The following is a 21,393-nucleotide window of genomic DNA, read 5'->3' as shown; positions in this document are numbered from 1 at the left end:
CTAGGATTCCTTGGAATGCCTTCAGGAGAAACGGAATTTGAGATCAGTGATCATTATACAGGACCAGTTCTACTGGGGTTACCAAACTTTTTGTTTGATTTAATTTGATTTATTATTGTCACATGTATTGGGATACAGTGAAAAGTATTGTTTCTTGCACGCTATACAGACGAAGCATACCGTTCATAGAGAAGGAAAGGAGAGAGTGCAGAATGTAGTGTTAGAGTCAATACGAGAGAGTGCAGAATGTAGTTTACCAGGATTGCCCTAGATGCTCTGGGAATAGCAGCTGATCTCCAAGACAAGACATCCAGACTGAAGAAAACTGAGTCTTCTTTCTTCCTTTTGACTGATCAACTTGATAAAATGTGTTAACGATTGAGGAAAAGGCCATTTGATTGGCATTGAAGAACGAGTCACCAACTAGCCTATTGGCTGTGAGAAGACAGGGTGCCATGCAATTGGAGGTGGTGGGTGACCAATGACAGGAGCGTGGGGGGCAGTCATGTGATGGGACACCCAGACCTCCATCCAACCAGAGCTGGCGATTCTAATACTCCTGTCCAAATGAACCATCTCACTCTCCCTGCGACTTTGATCCAATAGAATCATCTCATTGAACTTTATTCCGATTCAGTTGCTTCGATGTCAGAGTACATTTCGGGTGTTTAAGGGACAGCTCTTTTTATTCCAGAAAGAAAATCTGTGTGATATTTCCCTGGTTGTACGTTGAACCTTTTGAAGGCTTTTTTTTAACCTACTTAACATCCAGTAATATCAAATCTCGCTTCAAGCCTGGAATCACAGCAAGTTAAAGCGCTCATGGAGGCCATTCAGCCCGTCTTGCCTGTTTAAAGTTTATTTATTAGCATCACAAGTAGGCTTACGTTAACACTGCAATGAAGTTACTGTGAACATCCCCTGGTCGCCCACACTCTGGTGCCTGTTCGGGCACACTGAGGGAGAATTTAGCACGGCCAATGCACTGAATCAGCGCATCTTTCGGTCTGTGGGAGGAAACTGGAGCAACCCGGGGGAAACCCACACAGACACGGGGAGAACGTGCAGACTGCGCACAGACAGTGACCCAAGCCGGGAATTGAACCCGGGTCCCTGGCGCTGTGTAGCAGCAGTGCTAACCCGCAAGTGCCACCCTGTGTCAGCTCTTCTGAACGAACTATGGAATTAACCTGCCCATCCCACCCGCTCTTCCCCCACAGTCAACAATTCTTTCCTTTTCATGTATTTAGCCTAAATTTCTGATCCTCTGGACGCTTCTGTCAGAGGAAAAAATTTTCCCTTATTTACTCCTCTCTCCGTCACTGCAATTTTGAAAATGATTTGGTTGTATCTGAGGAGACACTGCCCTCTGCAGGCGGATTCTGATTCTCAGAAACTTGACAATTTTAGCACACAAATATTAGCTCAAGTCTGTCACAATCATAGACTCCCTACAGTGCAGAAGGAGGCCATTCGGCCCATCGGGTCTGCACTGACCACAATCCCACCCAGGCCCCATCCCCATAACCCCATGCATTTACCTTAGCTAGTAATCCCCGACCCTAATTTATTGTGGTCAATCTACCTAACTGGAAAACTAACCAGAGCACCCAGAGGAAACCCACACAGACATGGGGAGAATGTGCAAGTTTCACTCAAGCCAGGAATCAAACCCGGGCCCCTGGCGCTGTGAGACAGCAGTGCTACCCACTGTGCCACTGTGTCACCCATGCAGTGTCAGTGTAAGCCCAATTGTGACACTAGTAAATGTATATATAAGCTTGCATTTCCCCCACCCCCTCACCAGTGAGTAACGAACCTCACTTTAATACATCTCAATAAATGTTAGTACTATTGAAGGGCTGTTCGGTCACCTGATTCCCCCGATGGAATGCTGAAACCTTGGCATTGTCACGACAGCAAGGCTCACAACAGCTCTGAGAGGGTGGGGACCCCATCCTCCCCCCCTGACCCCACTGGGGGGGTGGTGTCAGGATGAGTGTATCCCCCTCCTCCATCCCAGGGAAAGAGAGGCATGCCCAGGCAGCAGAATATAGTGCCCAGCGTCACATTAAAACCTACTGTGATCCTTCTAGCTGGTATACCTGTATTACAGGTGCCACTTTGCAAAACTAAGACCCCCAAAATGTTCGGGGTTGCGCTGCTCACTATCTCTCGGTGCGATAGGTTGGTTAAAGCTGGAAGGGGTTCCTTTGCGGACCTGGTGAGTGTGATTGGTTCTGATTGCTGTTTGCTCTTTAGGTGGGCTCTCTGGAACAGGCCATGCTCGACGCGCTGGTTCTGGACCGGGTGGACTTTGTAAAGTTGCTGATTGAGAATGGGGTGAGCATGCATCGCTTCCTCACCATCTCCAGGCTCGAGGAACTCTACAACACTGTGAGTAATTCCTTCAGACCAACCGCGTTTCCCCAATCCAGTTTATAACAATTAATAGTCTACACTAACGAAAGGTTTGCATTCACGTAGCCCCTTCCACAAGCTCAGCAGCATCCTAAAGAGCATTATATACATCTCAATAAGTGTTAATACTATTAAAGATGGGGTTACCATTGACCAGAAATGCAACTGGACTTACCATATTAACACAGTGGCTACCAGAGCAGGTCAGGGGCTAGGGATCATCAACAGTGCTATCAAGCTGCTATTGATAGTGCAAACCTGCTCAGCAGTAACCTGCTAGTGATGCCCAATTTGGGTTTTGCCAGGGTCACTCACCCCCTGACCTCATTACAGCCTTGGTTCAAACATGGACATAAGAGCTGAATTCCAGAGGTGAGGTGAGAGTGACAGCCGTTGACATCAAGGCCGCATTCAACCGATTGTGGCAACAAGGAGCCCTGGCGAAATTTGAATCAATGGGTATCAGGGGGCAAACTCTCTGCTGGTTGGAGTCATACCCGGTACGTTGGAAGGTGATTGTGGTTGTGGTGGATCAGTCATCTCAGCTCAAGGACATTGCTACAGGAGTCCGTCAGGGTAGTGTCCTCGGCCCAAGAATCTTCAGTTGCTTCATCAATGACCTTCCCTCCATCATAAGGTCAGAAGTGGGGATGTTTGTCGATGATTGCACAATGTTCAACACCATTCGCAACTCCTCAGATACTGAAGCAGTCCATCTTCAAATGCAACAAGATCAGGACAAAATCCAGACTTGGGCTGACAAGTGGCAAGTAACATTTGTGCCACACAAATGCCAGGCAATGACCATCACCAATAAGAGACACTCTAACCACCACCCCTTGGTGTAACCATCACTGAATCCCCCACTGTCAACACCCTTAGGGTTACCCTTGATCAGAAACTCAACTAGACTCACCACATTAACACAGTGGCAACAAAAGCAGTTCAGAGACTAGGAATACTGCGGCAAGTAACTCACCTCCTGACTCCCCAAAGCCTATCCACCATCTACAAGGTACAAGTCAGGAGTGTGAGGGAATACTCCCACTTGCCTGGATGGGTGTAGCTCCAACAACACTCAAGAAGCTCAACACCATCCAGGACAAAGCAGCCCACTAGATTGGCACCACATCTACAAACATCCACTCCCTCCACCACCAGCACTCAGTAGCAGCAGTGTGTAGCATCTACAAGATGCACTGCAACAATTCACCAAAGATCCTTAGACAGCACCTTCCAAACCCACAAGCACTTCCATGTTGAAGGACAAAGGCAGCAGATACATGGGAAAACCACCATCTGCAAGTCACCCTCCAAGTCACTCACTATCCTGACTTGGAAATATATCGCCGTTCCTTCGCAGTCACTGGGTCAAAATTCTGGAATTCCCTCCCTAACGGCACTGTGGGTCAACCCACAGTTATAGGGACTGCAGCAATTCAAGAAGGCAGCTCACCACCACCTTCTCAAGGGCAACTAAGGATGGGCAATAAATGCTGGCCAGCCAGCGACGCCCATGTCCCATAAATGAATTTTAAAAAATGTACTTTTTGAAGTGTGGTCATTGTTGTGATATAGGAAACACTGCAGCCAATTTGTGCACAGCAAGATCCAACAAAGAACAATGTGATAATGCCCAGATAATCCATTTTACTGTTTGATATTGATTGTGGGATAAATATGAACCAGGACTTCAGGAGGTCTCTGCTCCTCTTCAAAATAGCACCAAGGGAATCTTTTACTTCCACCCAAGAGAGGAATGGGGCCTCAGTCTCTTCCACAAGACGGCACCTCTAACGGTACAGCACGCCCTCAGTATTGCATTGGGAGTGTCAGCCTGGGACAGAGTGTCCGGAGTGGGATTTGAACCCATTTACTCACAGAGCTGCAGCAGACACTGCTACACATCGATTGCTAGTTGTCTCATTGAAGGTCGCTGTCCAGGCTTCCTGGGGGGGTTGGGCTGCCTCATCCCGTTCCATCACCTCTGTTGGCCAACTTCACAGGGCAATCCTGCAGGAGGCCTCACTCAAAGGTCTTGTGTTCCGGCGAATAACTTTATATTGTGTGAGGCACGTGGGATATCTCTGCGGTTTGACAGGGAAGCCAGCCTTGCTGAGTGACACCCTTTACAAACTCGAGTGTCTTCACCGCTGTCTCTGTTCTGTTTCAGAGACATGGTCCACCCAACACGTTGTACCAGCTGGTGAGGGACGTTAAAAAGGTAGGCTGTGGCATAAGGTAGGTCAGAAAATCATTCTGTCACGTTAAAAAAGTCATATACCATTCACACATTGTGTCAGTTTGCTCGATTGTGTCTCTGGGAGAAGCAGCATTGAGGGTCGGACGCTCAGGGTGGTCGGTGATGGAGACGGCAGGCTCTTGTTCACACTGTCATCCAGTGTTATCAGTCGCCAGCCCTCACACTGTCGTAGCAAAGTGAACATCCCTCCGTGCCTGATTCCACAATACCTCTTAAATCACAAACTCAAAATCTGACACAGCCAGCTCCGATACCGGCTATTCTGTGGCCTGTTTAGTGGCAAAGGGTATCGAGCAAAATGGAACAAAGGCAAACAAACGCAGCTGGACACAAACCAACCATTATCTAATTGAACGATAGTGGAACAGGCTGGATGGCTAATACATGGGCGGCACAGTGGCACAATGGGTGGCACAGTGGCACAGTGGGCCTCACAGCACCAGGGGCCCAGATTCGATTCCCGGCTCGGGTCACTGTATGTGTGGAGTTTGTACGTTCTCCCCAGGTCTGTGTGGGATTCCTCCGGGTGCTCTGGTTTCCTCCCACTGTTCAAAGATGTGCGAGTTAGGCAGATTGGCCATGCTAAATTTCCCCTTAATGTCAGGGGGATTAGCTATGGTAAATGCATAGGATTATGGGGATAGGGCCTGGGGTAGGATTGTGGTCACTGCAGACTCAATGGGCTGAATGCACTGTAAGGATTCTACGATTGTGACAGACCTGGGCTATTTCTTATGTTGAACAAATGTAACAGGTGCTAAAATTGTGTCGAGTTTCTGAGAATCAGTATCAGGCTCGATGGGCTGAATGGCCTATATTTGCTCCCATTTCTTATGATCTTATGAAATGCTTTCTATATTGGAATGGAAGTCATGTCACATCTGTACAGAGCCCTGGTTAGACCCCCACTGTGACAATGACCATCTCCAACGAAAGAGGGTCTAACCATCACCCCTTGACTTTCAATGGCGTTCCCATCACTGAATCCCCCACTAGCAACATCCTGATGGCTGCACCTGACCAAAAACTGATCTGGATCAGCCTTATAAACACTGTGGCCACTAGAACAGGTCAGAGGCTGGGAATCCTGCAGCGAGTGACTCAACACCTGACCCCCCCCAAGACCTGTCCACCATCTACAAGGCACAACTCAGGAGTGTGATGGAACACTCTCCACTTGCCCGGATGGGTGCAGCTCCAACAACACTCAAGAAGCTCAACACCATCCAGGACAAAGCAGCCCCGTTTGATTGTCACCTCATCCACCAACGTACACTCCCTCCACCACCAATGGACAGTGACTGCTGTCTGCACCGTCTACAAGATGCACTGCAGAAACTCACCAAGATTCAATAGGCAGCACCTCCCACGCGTTCAACCATTACCATCTAGAAGGACAAGGGCAGGAGACACATGGGAACGCCATCACCTAGAAGTTCCTCTCCAAACCAAACACCCATCCTGATTTGAAAATATATCGGGCCATTCCTTTCCTGTGGTTGTGTCATTATCCCGGAAATCCCTCTCTCACAGCGCTGTGGGGTGTACCTACACCGCTGCAGTGGTTTAAGAAGGCAGCTCGCTGTCACCTTATAGAAGGCAATTAGGGATGGGCAATAAATGCTGCCTGGCCAGCGACCCCCGCATTCCATGAATAAATTTAGCAAATTGTATATTCAGGAAAGGGCTGTAGGCAAAACTAGTAATATAGTTTTACTCCCGGGACATGGAGAGTTTTAAGGAAGAGAAAGAGTGAAGAGGTTTAGAGAGGGAATTCTAGAACGTGGAATTTGGCAGATGAAGGCTCAGTCAATAATGTTGGGGCAACTAAAATCAGGAATGCACAAGGTATCGCAATCTGAAAAGCACAGGGATCTGGGAGGGGCGTAGAGATTGAAGAGGACACAGTAAGGGAGGAGCAAGGAGGCTGTAAGGGGATCTGAAAACAAGGACAAGAATTTTAAAATATAGACATTGCCAGACTGGGAGCCAGTGTAGGTCAGCGAGCACAGGAGTGATTCATGCTGGTTAGGGTAGGGTAACTCATCCCAATCTTACGTGCCTGCGTTAGGCTTTGGGTTAGAGTCAAGCACAGCGAGAAACTGCAAGTTCAGCAATTTTGCCACAATGTGTTGCGCAAGGCATTTGACAGGAAGCTTTGTAGATATGTTTGCTGTCATTAAATATGCCGGTAAATGAATGACAGAATTAAACCCTCAAGGTTGATTTGATATGTTAGCTTAAAATCCATTTCACCCTTCCTAATTAATCTTTGGAAGATGCTGCTTAAAATCTAAACACAGGATGAATGTGTTTCTAGAATCATGAATCCCTAGATTGTAGAAAGAGGCCATTCAGCCCATCAATTCTCCACTGACTCTTACCCGGGCTTACCCGGTCACCCCCCATGTTAACCCAGTTATCCCCCTAACCTAACTTGGGACATGATGTGGAGATGCCAGTGTTGGACTGGGGTGGGCACAGTAAGAAGTCTCACAGCACCTTTTGGTTGAAGCCCAACAGATTTATTTGGAATCACGAGCTTTCAGAGCACTGCTCCTTCATCAGGAGAGTGGGACAGTGAGGGGCAATTTAGCGTGGCCAATCCACCTAACCTGCACACTTTTGGAGCACCCGGAGAAAACCCAAGCAGACACAGGGAGAACATGCAAACTCCACGCACACAGTCATCCAAGGTCGGAATTGAACCCGGGTCCCTGGCGCTGTGCTTATCACTGCGCGAATGTGATGCCATTCTAACACGCTGCAACAGTATTTTACAAATTAATAGCAATCGACAGGGTGGCACGGTAACACAGTGGTTAGCACTGCTGCTTCACGGCACCAGGATCCTGGGTTGAATCCCTGGTTTAGGTCACTGTCTGTGTGGAGTCTGCACATTCTCCCTTTGTCTGCGTCAGTTTCCTCCCACATTCTGAAAGACATGCTCGTTAAGGTGCGTTGACCCCAACAGGCACTAGAGTGTGGCAATTAGGGGAATTTCACAGTAACTTCATTGCAGTGTTAATGTAAGCCTTACTTGTGACTAATAAATAAACTTTACTTTAGCGTTGCCACGGAAAGATATTCTTCTGAGCTAGCTGTGACAACCTTTCCATTGTCAGAGGAATGCTTATTAAAAACTTGTACCATTTAAACTCTGACACCATTGAAGGCCAAATATGGGAATGACTTTGTGATGTAAAATATTCCAGTTACTTATCCAAACTTATCTCTTCTCTCCAAGCGAGAATATCAAGCTTTCAGCTGGATCTATTTTCAGGTGAATGGATTAAAACCTGCTTAGCATAAAATCCATCTGTTATTAAGGTTAATGCAAAATGTAGTGTGAAAAATCCATTGCATGCTTTTCAAATGATACCCAGAGGGTGGTGAACGTGCGGAATTCACGACCGCAGAATGTAGTTGGGGCCAAAACGTTGTGTGATTTCAGGAAGAAATTAGATATCGCTCTTGGGGCTAAAGGGATCCAGGGATATGGAAGGAAGGGGGGGATCAGGATATTGAGTTGGATGATCACAATGAATGGTGGAACAGGCTCGAAGGCCTACTCCTGCTTCTAGTTTCTATGTTTGCTTTTAAGCTCACCATTTAAAACTCAGCAATGATGGGGGAGATGGGGGCACAGTGGTAATGCCACTGGACTAATAATCCAGCACCCCCTGGTCAATTCCCTGGGACAGTGGGTTCAAATCCCACCAAGGCCTCTTCAATTAATATTAATTATACCACGATTACAAATTCAAATAACAAATATCCCACTGGTCTCAGTAAAGGTGACCTTGAAATTACCATTGACGGTTATAAAAATCCATCTGCTTCACTAATGTCCCTTTAGGGAAGGAAATCTGCCGTCCTTACCCGGCCTGGCCTACATGTGACTCCAGACCCACTGCCCCTTTGAAATGGCCACTCAGCTGAAGAGCGTTGAGTGAGGATGGTGTCCCGTCAAAGAATACATTTTAAGAAATCACCCATTTGCTGCCCTGTTGGTGATTTGTAAATATGAAAGTTTCTCTGTCTGTCTTGTTTATTTGGTGTTGTGTAGGGGAATCTCCCTCCTGATTACAGGATCAGTTTAATAGACATTGGCCTTGTGATTGAAACCCTGATGGGAGGAGCATATCGCTGCAATTACACTCGGAAAAGGTTTCGAACTCTCTACCACAACCTGTTTGGTCCAAAAAGGGTGAGTAATTTACAGTGAAAAAGCTCAAACTGAACGTAGCAACAATGGACTGTGACTTTATTTTTAATTATTTTAAAATGTATCTGTGCATGGGGTCATGGGTGGGACTGGCTAGGCCAGCATTTATTGCCCATCCCCAATTGCCCGTGAGAAGGTGGTGGTGAGCCGCCACCTGAGACTATATAAACTATGTGGTGCAGGTACACCCACAGTGCAGTTAGGATGAAAGTTCCCAGAGTTTGACCCAGTGATAGTGAAGGAATGGCAGTATATTCCCAAGTCAGGATGGTGTTTGGCTGTTGGGGGGGGAGCTTCCAGACCATACATAGAGTACACAGGGGAGAAGGAAAAGAAAGGGTGCAGAGTGTAGTGTTACAGTCATAGCTCGGGTGTAGAAAAAGATTAACTTAGTGCAAGTTAGGTCTATTCAAATGTCTGATGGCAGCAGGGAAGAAGCTGTTCTTGAGTCGGTTGGTGCGTGACCTCAGACCTTTGCATCTTTTTCCAGACGGAAGAAGGTGGGAGGGAGAATGTCCGGGGTTCATGGGGTCCTTAATTATGCTGGCTGCTTTGCCAAAGCAGTGGGAAGTGTAGACAGAGCCGATGGATGGGAGGCTGGTTTGAGTAATGGACTGGGTTATTTTCACAACCTTTCTTGTGGTGTTGGGCAGAGCAGGAGCCCATACCAAGCTGCGATACAACCAAAAAGAATGCTTTCTACGCTGCATCTGTAAAAGTTGGTGCGAGCCGTAGCGCACATGCTGAATTTATTGACCCTTCTGAGAAAGTAGAGGCATTGGTGGGCTTTCTTAACTATAACGTCAGTGTGGAGGGACCAGGACAGGTGACCCGGACAGCTGGAAACGCCTCGACCATTTCCACTTCATCACCATTGATGTAGACCTGGGCAATGTCCTCCATTACACTTCCTGAAGTCATCCTGGAGATGTTACCATTGTGTCACTATCTCCCATCAACCATCAGGTAGCAGGCCTGTTAACTAGAAGTAAGCCTGCCCGCCAACACCACCGTGAATCTGACGGACTTTCCAGTGATTTTTCTCTGGATTCACAGGGATAGTTTAGGAACTTTTCAAAAGCCGTGTTGACAATCCTGTCTGCAATATCAGTCTCACCTGCAGGTGGTAGTATAATGGCAGGTTTCAACACTAAAACTCTCAGTTACCCTGTCACACATCCATCCGACGTCTCGGCCAGGATGTTCCAGACTGTATCACACACAAGTGGAATTTCGTAGCGAGTTTGTATTGTGTAAAAAAAAAAGTTACATTTTTAGTAAGTCATGCAGGATTTTAAACTACGCATGTTATATCGAAATGACAGCGCAGAAACAGGATACTTGACTCAGTTAGTCTGTTCCAGCGTTTCTACTCCACACAAGACTCCGCGTGTTCCTTTTCATTTCACCCCATTAGCCCATTCATCTGTACCTCTCTCTCCCTCTCTCTCAAAAGTTTATCCAACTTCCCTTCAAATACATATATATCTGTGCAAATATTCACTCGGTCGAACAGAACTCGAGTGTTGCAGAAGAAAGGAGGCATGTCGAAGCTTGTTGCCTTGCACCCATCAGGACAGATGCAAGAATGTCACATTTCAAAGGGAGCAACAATTTATGCTGCATGAGAATCACAATCAATGTGTTAAATAATCAGCACCCTTTTCTATGCAGTATAAATTGTTGTTCCCTTTGAAATTTGGTATTCTGTCCTGATGGGTGTAAGGTGAAAAGCTTTGACAGCACTTCTCTTTTCTCAGCAATGCGAGACTATTTACCTCAACCAGTCCCTATGGTAGTGAGTTCCATATTCTCACCATTCTTTGCGTGAAGAAGTTTCTTCTGAATTCCCTGTTGGGTTTATTGATGACCATCTAATATTTATGACCCTAGTTTTGGATTCGTCCACCAGTAATTCTCCCGAAAGTGCTGAATTGGCAGGAAAACTGGTCTAGATCCCGACTGTTTTCTCAGTTCAGCTTCCCACCTGAATCTCCGCACTCTGTGCATTGCAGAGGTCCCGATCATGAATCTCATTAAAAACGCAGAGGGGGAGGGGGGTCTATTCGCGCCGGATTCCGACGATTCTGGAACTCTGGCCCCAATACGTCAGACTCCCCGTTTGCTGTCAGCTCGATCGCTGGCCAGCCTGGGATCCCCACCGTGCTGCCCCTCCAGCCTCCCCCACCCCCAAGACCCGATCGCAGCCCCCACAGCAATTCCCGGGCCAGCTCTGATTAACACCCCCCCCCGCACCCCATTCCGGAGCACCCCAATGTCCATCCACCCCCCCCCCCCCCCCCCCACACCCAGCAGTGGCGATACCCCCACCCATCTCACCCCGGCAGACCCACTCCCCCACTGACCCCCCCCCCCCCAACACACCCCAACCCCCCCCCCCAACCCCCACCTTGGCAGATCACGCCCTGCATCCCGCCCCAATTGCTGCCTTCCCTTCATCCCAGACCGCTCCTGTCTGCAGAGTGGCAGCGGGACCCCCCACCCCCACCAATCACCCCTAAGCCCCACCCACAGGAGGCCCTGGCCCCTTAGCACTGCCCGATGCCCAATGGGCAGTGCCAAGCTGCCCCCTAGCCTTGGTCACTTTGCCCCTTGGGCACAGGCTGGCACCGCCAGGGTTCCCATGCCCAGGGGGCACCAACCCCCTGCCACCCGATCCCCTGGGGGTGCCCCGATTCCCCCCCTCCTTTATTCCAGCAGGCTCTCCCGCTGGTTCCCCAAGTGTGGAGAGCTAGTATAAACCCCACTGGGATGAAGTATTCCTTGGGGGGGGGGGGTGAGAGATTCAATCAGGGCCCCAAAATTCCCGACAATCACGTTGAAAGCATATTTAAACTACATTTAAAAAAGATTTAAATGACTTATTTGCTTTCCCGCCGATCGGGGACAGTTTGCCAGCTCTGGGAGATGTGCATGCGTTCCCGGTTCATGTGCAAATCCCGGAACAAAGCAGGAGACGTGCATCTCCCACCGCGACCTGCCAGAGAAGTTGTGGGTTACGATGGGAGAATTGTGGCCATTCTCTCTATATCGCTCCTATCAAGCCCTTCTGTAGTTTTAAAATCCTCCATCAATTCACCCCTCACCTTCCTCTTTTCTGGAGAAAAAATCCTACTCAACTTATCCTGATATTTATGTTGGACGGCACCCTGGCACACTGGTTAGCACTGCTGCCTCACAATACCAGGGACCCAGGTTCGATTCTGTCCTTGAGTGACTGTCTGTGTGGAGTTTGCGTGTTCTCCCCGTGTCTGCGTGGGTTTCCTCTGGGTGTTCCGGCTTCCTCCCACAATCCAAAGATGTGCTGGTTAGATTGCTCCTCAGTTTCCCAAGATGTGTAGGTTAGGGAGATTAGATTAGGGAGATTAGTGGGGTAAATAAGTGCGTTTGTGGGAATAGGGTCTGGGTGAGATCAGAGTCGGTACAGATTCAATGGGCCAAATGGCCTCCTTCGGCATTATAGAAATTCAATGATTCTGTGAAACTCTCAGTCCTGGTATGAATCGATTCAATCTTTTTTGAACCTTCTCCATTTCTGTATCCATTTTGTAATACGGAGACCAGAACTAAGCACGGAAATCTAAGTGTGGTCTAACAAATGTTCCATTGCACATGGCACACTGACACAGTGGTTAGCACAGCGCCAGGGACCTGGGTTCGATTCCCAGCTTTCTGTGCAGAGTCTGCACGTTCTCTCCGTGTCTGCGTAGGTTTTCCTCCGGGTGCTCCGGTTTTCTCCCACATTTGGAAAAACATGCTGGTTAGGGTCCATTGGTCATGATAAATTCCCCCTCAGTGTACCCAAACAGGAGCCGGAGTCTGGCGACTAGGGGATTTTCGCAGTAACTTCATTGCAGTGTTAATGTAAACCTACTTTGTGATATTAATAAATAAATGTTGGAAGTTTGACATAACTTCAGGCTTTTCAATTTTGTTCTTCTGAAAATGAAAGCTAGTGTTTTGTTGATGTAAAATTGCCCCGAAAAGTGTCTGGGCCCTTGTGTAATTACAAGAAGTATAAAGAGAGATTGCTGAAAATCCTTTAAAACCTGCACTTTGAAGGGACTCGATACTTGGTTGTTCCTGGGGGACAGTGTGAAGTTTTGAACATGTTTTGTAGTGAGATTATCTGATGATATTGTGAGCTGCAGATTCCGTTACAGAGAATTAGAGTGAAGATCTGCAATGGCCACAGGCTCCAAGAACAAATTGTCCGTTCCCACTTTGCAGTGTGAGAAACTTCCAGAATGAGAAACCACTATTAGCCTGGGACTTTCCGACACGTATCTGGCTCATTTTATTTGAGATTAAACCTGATTCCGATCCAAAAGTTCAGCAGCCAGAGACAAAACTGAAGGATAAAAATAAATTACTGCGGATGCTGGAATCTGAAACCAAAAGAGAAAACGCTGGAAAATCTCAGCAGGTCTGGCAGCATCTTTAAGGAGAGAAAAGAGCTAACATTTCAAGTCCAGATGACCGTTTGTCAGAGCTAGAAGACATTTAGCTTTTGACAAAGGGTCACCTGGACCTGAAACGTCAGCTCTTTTCTCTCCGCACAGATGCTGCCAGACCTGCTGAGATTTTCCAGCATTTTCTCTTTGGGATAAAGCTGGAGGAGTCAGTTAAACACGCTTGCACAGGAGAAACCAATGGGGCAAGTGAGGAAAGCTTGTCACCTTGATGCAGTGAGTTGTTGTGCTCGGGAATTCACATTGCCTGACAGAGTGGAGGAAGCAGATTTAATAGTCACTTTGAAAAGGCAATCAGCTAAACACGCGAAGAGGAGAAATCTGTGAGGCCGTTGGAGAAGAGCAGGCTAATGGGACTGAATGGGTAGCTCATTCAAAGAGCCAGCATAGGCAGGATGGGCCAAATGGCCTCCTTTTGTGCAGGGTCTCCTAAACTCATTCTTATCTGGTTGGTGCTGATTTACTGCCACAGACGACTGAGTGCTCACTCGATGTGTACTCAGAAGTTGTTGAACAAAAAAAAAATGCCAAGAGCTTTTATTAACCTTTGGCTTTTCTTTTTGGTTTCTTGCAGCCCAAGGCTCTCAAGCTGCTGGGAATGGAGGTACATTAACACCACTCCTTTATTCAAGGATATCGACTTATACGTTCGTAAGATATTGGAGCAGAATTCGGCCATCTGGCCCATCAAATCCACGCCGCCATTCGATCATGGCTGATATGCTCCTCATCCCCATTTTCCTGCCTTCTCCCCATAACCCTTCAACCCCATTCCCAATTAAAAATCTAACTATCTCCTTAAATTTACTCACTGTCCCAGTATACAGGGCAGCACGATGGGTTAGCACTGCTGCCTCACAATGCCAGGGACCCGGGTTCGATTCCTGGCCTCGGGCCTCTGTCTGTGTGGAGTTTGCATGTTCTCCCCGTGTCTGCGTGGGTTTCCTCCAGTTTCCTCCCACTGTCTCAAAGATGCGCTGGTTGGGTGCATTGACCCAAACAGGCGTTGGACTGTGGCAACTAGGGGAAATTCACAGTAACTTCATTGCAGTGTTAATGTAAGCCTTACTTGTGACTATTAAATAAACCTTAACTTTAAACTTTGTTTCACTGCACTTGGTTTATAGAACAAGGGGTTTAAATATTGGCCAGCCATATCACAGCCCAGCGTGATCACTAGCAGAGCTGTGAGTGCATTATGTATACTGAATGTATGACTGCTGTAATGCAAAATATGACCAGCTGTGTGTAACCTCAGGCAAAATCCTTCATTTACTCCCGTCCAATTGATAGCGGTAAATTTGAGGTGAAGACGGTATTTCTCTTTTTGTGTTGAGTTTTTTAGTTAAATGATGAGTCTGGCCCTGTGAGTCACCCTGTAAAGTATTTGAGATACACTAACGGTTAAATCCTATTGAGTGGATTTTTAAGACATCAGCCCAATTTGGTCTGCAAAAAAATGCACGTTTGGAGGGGTATGAAAAATCAGTTCTGATAATCCCACTGGGATCAAACTTAGGAATGCATTGTTTTCAACTTTTATTGTTAATTATCCCAAACCGTGTTCTATAATTTAACCATGCATTAGAGATCAGTGAAATATTTGACCTGAGAAAGAAGAAGTTTATATAAGTTTATATGAGTTATGAGTGTTTGTTTTCTGTTAAGGGACAGATTGGGCATTACTTCTTCCACTGAAGTCTCTGAAACGCCCCTCTCTCTTTCATTGTTACGTTATGTTTTGCACCCATTCTAAGGCCGTGTTTCCGATTTATTGATGTTTCATTCCCATTGGTTTCTTGCGTCTAGCCTTAATTATTTCATTTTTCTTTGTCAATTCACTCTTGTCAGTTGTGTTTTCTTAAATAATTGCATTGCCTGGAAGGATGCCTTAATCACCTTTTGGCTCCTTGAGTATTGTTGGTGTTTGGTACCTTTCATCCAAAGATTCAGTCTATACTGACCTGTTCTGAAACATTACAGTTTGGTCGTAAGGTCATTCCTGGATGTCCCATTAGCTCTTCCTGAAACTGCCACAGAAATTGCTTTGTTTTTGAAAGAGAAAATTGTGTGGCTGTAAGTTTTCAGAATTTATAAATGCTCTCTAAATACAGTGTCATGCCTAGGAGTGTGTCCGTCCGTTAATGATAGATATTGCACGACCATGGAGTAATATCCTGTTAAAATACATTATAAGCTCATCCTTATTGGGGTTGGTTGGGTCAGTTGGCTAGTTAGCTAGTGTGTGGTTCTAAATAACACCAACAGCATGGGTTCAATGCCCATTCTGACAGAGGTAGACTTGAAGATCTGCCCCTGAGATTGGAAAGCAATGGTGAACAACAACTGAGCAAATAAATACTACCAAGTTAAACCGCTCAGGATAAAGCGCTGTCAGATAATGAGCTAAGGACCGCCTACAGGCAGAGAAAGCATTACACTGACACACCCCTCGTTGTGAATTAATATTTCTCCAAATATTGCAAGTGTTGAGTTTATGAAGCCATATTGAGTTGTATAATGTAGCACAGTTAGAGTTTGCTGATCCTCAGACACTCTGCTGGGTAAAGCCCCCACAATGCGGGGCAAAATATCCTGCCATGATGTGGAGATGCCAGTATTGGACTGAGGTGGGCACAGTAAGAAGTCTCAAAGTCCAACAGGTTTATTTGGTGTCACGAGCTTTCGGAGCGCTGCCCCTTCATCAGGTGAGAGGGGTGACTTTTTACGGTGCCCAAGATTTTATGCAGTACATTTGATCTAAAGGACAAAATCTCTGCCTTTGCTTCAAGAATGGGTCAAATCCTGAAAAGTGGGGTTGCCAAGTCGGGCAGCATATTTTCCTGGATTCCAAGATCACCAAATTCCTCCACACTCTTGCTATTAGGGTGCCTCAATCCTCAGGATGTCCCACCTCCACACACTCATTTACAGGTTTTTCCTTACCCTGATTGGATGAAGCTTGGCCTTTTTATTCTCCCCCCCACCCACACCCCCCCCCACCCCACCCCGCCACCCCCCCTGCCCCACTTATTTCAGGCTCCTCTCTCTTGCAGAGGATTGGAGGCAATGTTGCACTGCTACTGGAAACAACAGCATTTTTGTGACAATGTAATGATACTCAGCAAGGCCCCAATCATTCCCGAGGTGATTGGCCACACATGTCCACTTGGTCCAGTGATGTGCCCCAGGTGTGTTTGCTCCTGCTCATCTTCGGAGCCTGATCTTTTTTTCTGGGACCTTCTGCCTCTTCCTCATTCCAGAATTTGCACACTTGGAGGGGTGACATTCCTTATTGAGAGAGATGAAGGTGCTGCTACCCTACTCACCAGCCAAGGTGAGGTACTAGGGTGTGCCCGCTGGTGTACCTCACCAGCTGCTTGGAGGTATAAGTGAGAGCTGAGGACACTATGTGATGCCAATGACCGCATTCAAAACCAAGGTGACGACTCGGAAGAACTTGTCCTGTCGCACAAATCTCCCATCTACCCCTCGCTCTCAAACATGCTTAGAACCAATCCTGGGCCCATTCATTCCTTTGAAGGGACGAGGGGACTGCGCTGGTAAGGGGTTTTAAAGTAAATTTCTTTTATTGAACAGAACTTAAAAATGTAACATAACAGAGACAAAAAGAAAAAGCAAAGCTTGGAACTAGCTTCTCAGCAAGCCAGCCCCTGTACTGATCACAGTGAACAGATCTTGAACCAAACTAAAAACACATACCAAAATCCAAACTATATCTCAATCCTTATCTCATTATTGTAAGTGCCCTTCACATGCTGTCTCTATCTAGAAAAAAACAAGCTTAGCAGCTGCAGGACTTGTTTTGTTTGCTGTGTACCCTTCAGGAATGCAGTTAATTATCCATGAACCCAGCATGCCTTCTGAGTTTTAAAATGTAGTCAAGCTGGCAGTGTTAGTTAACCCCTACAGTCTGGCATTTCAATGTAATTACATAGGCAGAAATATCTTAAAATGAAGTCTTTGCATAGACTGAACAAGCAGGGCTCAGCATATGTAGGATCCCTCAACCAATAAGCAAAAGTATTCAGAGCAAATGATAAAAAAAACATTTTTTTTCCGTCCCTGTGATTTTTCTCCCGGCTGTCTCTCCCGGCAGTGTCCCAGAGATTAATGTTCAATTTCAGGACATTCCTTTGTGGGAGGGGTGGTGTTGGCAACCCCTCCTGACAATGTGTCTAAACTCAAAGCACAGTGCAGGGGACGTGTGAAGCCACTTTTTGCTGATGAATGTTCCTTTGTCAATTGACCAGGAGGAGCCTCCCATGCGGAGAGGCAGGAAGACGACCAAGAAGAGGGAGGAGGATGTGGACATTGACCTGGATGACCCGGAGATCAATCACTTCCCTTACCCCTTTCACGAGCTGATGCTGTGGGCTGTCCTGATGAAGCGACAGAAAATGGCGCTATTCTTCTGGCAGCATGGCGAGGAGGCCATGGCCAAGGCACTTGTCGCTTGTAAACTCTGCAAAGCCATGGCCCATGAGGCCTCTGAGAATGACATGGTGGACGATATCTCACAAGAGTTAAACCATAACTCCAGGTTTGTTCACTTTATTACTTCATCACACGCAATGATGCTGGTTGGGCGTACAAAGCTTCATTTTGACATTCGCTCAATTGTTCTTCCGGGGAAAAGCAAAGAATCATAGAATCCCAAAGTGCAGAAAGAGGCCATTCAGCCCATCAAGGCTACACTGACCACAATTCCATCCAGGCCCTATCCCCACACAATTACCCTAACTAGTCTATCTGACACTATGGGGCAATTTATCATGGTCAATCCATCTAACCCGCACATCTTTGGCCTGTGGGAGGAAACCAGAGCACCCGGAGGAAACCCACGCAGACATGGGGAGGACATGCAGACTTTGCATAGAGAGTGGCCCAAGCCGGCAGTTGAACCCGGGTCTCTGTGAGGCAGCAGTGCTAACCATTGTGCCACCATGCCGCCCCCAAAGAAATATGAACATAAGAAACGAGCTTAGGTGTAGGCCAGTCACCCATTGAGCCTGAGCTGCTATTAATATGGTCCAAGCTGATCTTTGAACTCAGCTCAATTCCACCCCTCTGTACCCCTCTTCCCCTCCCCCCTGCCCCCGCAGCCCCCATCAATCTCCAGATCCTGCGATTCCCTCAGTGTCCAGAAGCCTATCGATCACCTGGCCTCCTGACAAAAACCCAAGCCAATGTGAGGGGAAAGGAATCTGGGAATTTCCTTTCCACCCTCTGTCGGAAAATCACACCGAGACCAGAAATTCACTCTGAACTGGCCAGTGGCTTCCCTTCCAACTATAGAATCTTTACAGTGCAGAAGGAGGCCATTCAGCCCATTGAATCTGCATCTTGCCCACAGCCTTCCCCGTGAAGGAATTAAGGATTATGGCGAGTGGGTGGGTAAGTGAAGCTGAATCCATGAAAAGATCAGCCATGATCTTATTGAATGGCGGAGCAGGCTCGAGGGACCAGATGGCCTACTCCTGCTCCTAGTTCTTGTGTTCTTATGTTTATCTCATAGCATCCAACTTACAATCTAATCTTCAAATCACAACACCTTGTCCTCTCTTACCAAATGAATTGGGGCAAAGTCAGGCCACCAATAAGCCTAGATTTCTCTAAAGCTTACAGCAGTGATGGGCAACCTAGACCACTGAGAGGGGGTACACCATCAGCGAAACTAGAGAATCCCATCAGGGTGAACAGCCAGAAGTTCCCAGCCTATAACCGGTTATGGAATATTTGGCATGTATTAAATGTATTTAATATTATTCGTGGGGTCATGATTAGTAAACAACCTTGCGCCCACTGAGATGAAGGAGGGTCACTGATGCGGCCCACTCAGCAGTCTAGGTTGTCCATCACTACTGTAAGCTTTAGAGAAATGAAAGCTTAGCCCCTCGAGCCTGCTCCACCATTCAATAAGACCATGGCTGATCTGTTCATGGACTCAGCTCCACTTACCCGCCCGCTCACCTTAATTCCTTTACTGTTCAAAAATCTCTCTATCCTTGCCTTAAAAACATTCAATGAGGGAGCCTCAACTGCTTCACTGGGCAGGGAATTCCACAGATTCACAACCCTTAGTGTAAAGGAGTTCAAAGAATAAAGAACGAAGAACAAAGAAAATTACAGCACAGGGACAGGCCCTTCGGCCCTCCAAACCAGCACTGACCATGCTGCCTGACTGAACTAAAACCCCCTATGCTTTCGGGGTCCATATCCCTCTATTCCCATTTCATTTGTGTACTTGTCAAAGTGCCCCTTAAAAGTCACCACTGTATCCGTTTCCACTACCTCCCCCGGCACCCAAAGTTCCTCCTCAACTCAGTCCTAAATCTGCTTCCCCTTATTTTGAGGCCATGCCCTCTAGTTCTAGCTCCATCTGTCAGTGGAAACAACTTCCCTCCTCCTACCTTATCTATCCCCTTCATAATCTTATATGTCTCTATAAGATCTCCCCTCATTCTTCTGAATTCCAATGAGTATAGCCCCAGTCTACTCAGTCTCTCCTCATAAGCCAACCCTCTCAACTCTGGAATCAACCTAGTGAATCTCCTCTGCACCCCCTCCAGTGCCAGTATATCCTTTCTCAAGTAAGGAGACCAAAACTGTACACAGTACTCCAGGAGTGGCCTCACCAGCCCCTTATACAGCTGCAACATAACCTCCCTGTTTTTAAACTCCATCCCTCCAGCAATGAAGGACAAAATTCCATTTGCCTTCTTAATTACCTGCTTCACCTGCAAACCAACTCCTTGAGATTCCTGCACAAGGACACCCAGGTCCCTCTGCACAGCAGCATGCTGCAATTTCTTACCACTTAAATAATAGTCCATTCACTTTCCTGAAGGATAGTAAATCTCTGTTGCAGGCTGTGTGCAGTGGACCCCAATTCACTAAACTCCTGCTAGCAAATGGAATGTTGACCTTTATCCTGAGGGGGTTGGAATTCTGAGGAGTAGAAATTTTAATCATTGGACCAAACTCTGATGAGACCCCATTTAGAACATTACACTCAGTTCTGGGCACCACACCTTATAAAGGATATTGACCTTGGAAGGAGTTACAGATTCAAATGACGCCAGACTAAATGCCGAGGACATGACAGCCTATAACTAGCGGAATGCCACAGGGATCCGGTGCTGGGGCCAATGTAATTGACAATATATATTAATGACTTGGATGAGGGAAGTGAGTGTACTATTGCCAAGTTTGCGGATGATGCAGAAATAGGTGGGAAGGCAAGTGGTGAGGATGACACAAAGTCTACAGAGGAATGTAGACAGGTGAGCAAAAACCAGGCAGATGGGATATAATGAAGGAGAGTGTGAACTTTGGTATGAAGAATAAAGAAGCTGAATATTATCTAAATGGAGAAAGACTGCAGAAAGCTGTGGCTCAGGGGGATATAGGGCTCCTTGTGCATAAATCACAAACAGCTAGCCTGCAGGTTCAGCAGGTAATAGGGAAGGCCAATGGAATGTTGGCATTTCTTTCACAGGGAATGGAATGTAAAAATAGGGAAGGGCTGCTAAAACTATACAAGGAATTGGTTAGACCACATCTGGAATATTGTGAACAGTTTTTATCCCCTTATCTAAGGAAGGATATACTGGAATTGGAGGTGGTTCTGCGAAGGTTCACTAGGATGATTCTGGGTAGGGAGGGATTTTCCTATGAGGAGAGGTTGTGTAGTTTGGGCCTCTGCTCATTGGAGTTAAGAAGAATGAGAGGTGACCTTATTGAGGCATATCGGATTCTCAGTGGGCTTGACAGGGTAGATACTGAGAGTTTGTTTCCCCTTGTGGAAGAGTCTAGGACCAGAGGGCAGAATCTCAGAGTAAGGGGGTTGCCTGTTGAGGAGGAATTTCTTCTCTCAGAGAGTAACGAATCTGTAAAATTCTTTACTGCAGAGGCTGCATTGTTAAGTATGAATAAGGCTGAAAATGTCAAGATGTGGAGATGTC

The 21,393-nt window shown here is 46.8% G+C and overlaps 1 protein-coding gene across 10 annotated transcripts in view; it reads left to right on the top strand.

Moving 5' to 3' along the window:
• The window catches only part of trpm3 (transient receptor potential cation channel, subfamily M, member 3), a 262,662-nt gene that overhangs the window by 203,314 nt on the left and 37,955 nt on the right, over nucleotides 1-21,393 (top strand). For 7 of the 10 annotated variants that reach the window (XM_080188381.1, XM_080188378.1, XM_080188384.1 and 4 more), the window contains exons 11-16: nucleotides 2,263-2,397; nucleotides 4,595-4,645; nucleotides 7,932-7,967; nucleotides 8,754-8,894; nucleotides 13,980-14,009; nucleotides 17,680-17,969. In XM_080188381.1, the coding sequence (XP_080044507.1) occupies nucleotides 2,263-2,397; nucleotides 4,595-4,645; nucleotides 7,932-7,967; nucleotides 8,754-8,894; nucleotides 13,980-14,009; nucleotides 17,680-17,969 (683 nt within the window). Of the gene's footprint in view, nucleotides 1-2,262; nucleotides 2,398-4,594; nucleotides 4,663-7,931; nucleotides 7,968-8,753; nucleotides 8,895-13,979; nucleotides 14,010-17,679; nucleotides 17,970-21,393 lie in introns of those variants that run through there. The other 3 variants (XM_080188382.1, XM_080188380.1, XM_080188389.1) reach the window with 2 other exon arrangements.

This window comes from Carcharhinus amblyrhynchos, chromosome 5, assembly GCF_965287045.1.
Source record: "Carcharhinus amblyrhynchos chromosome 5, sCarAmb.v2.hapA, whole genome shotgun sequence".
Taxonomy (NCBI): Eukaryota; Metazoa; Chordata; class Chondrichthyes; order Carcharhiniformes; family Carcharhinidae; genus Carcharhinus; species Carcharhinus amblyrhynchos.
This window is presented reverse-complemented; position numbering and strand designations above follow the sequence as displayed.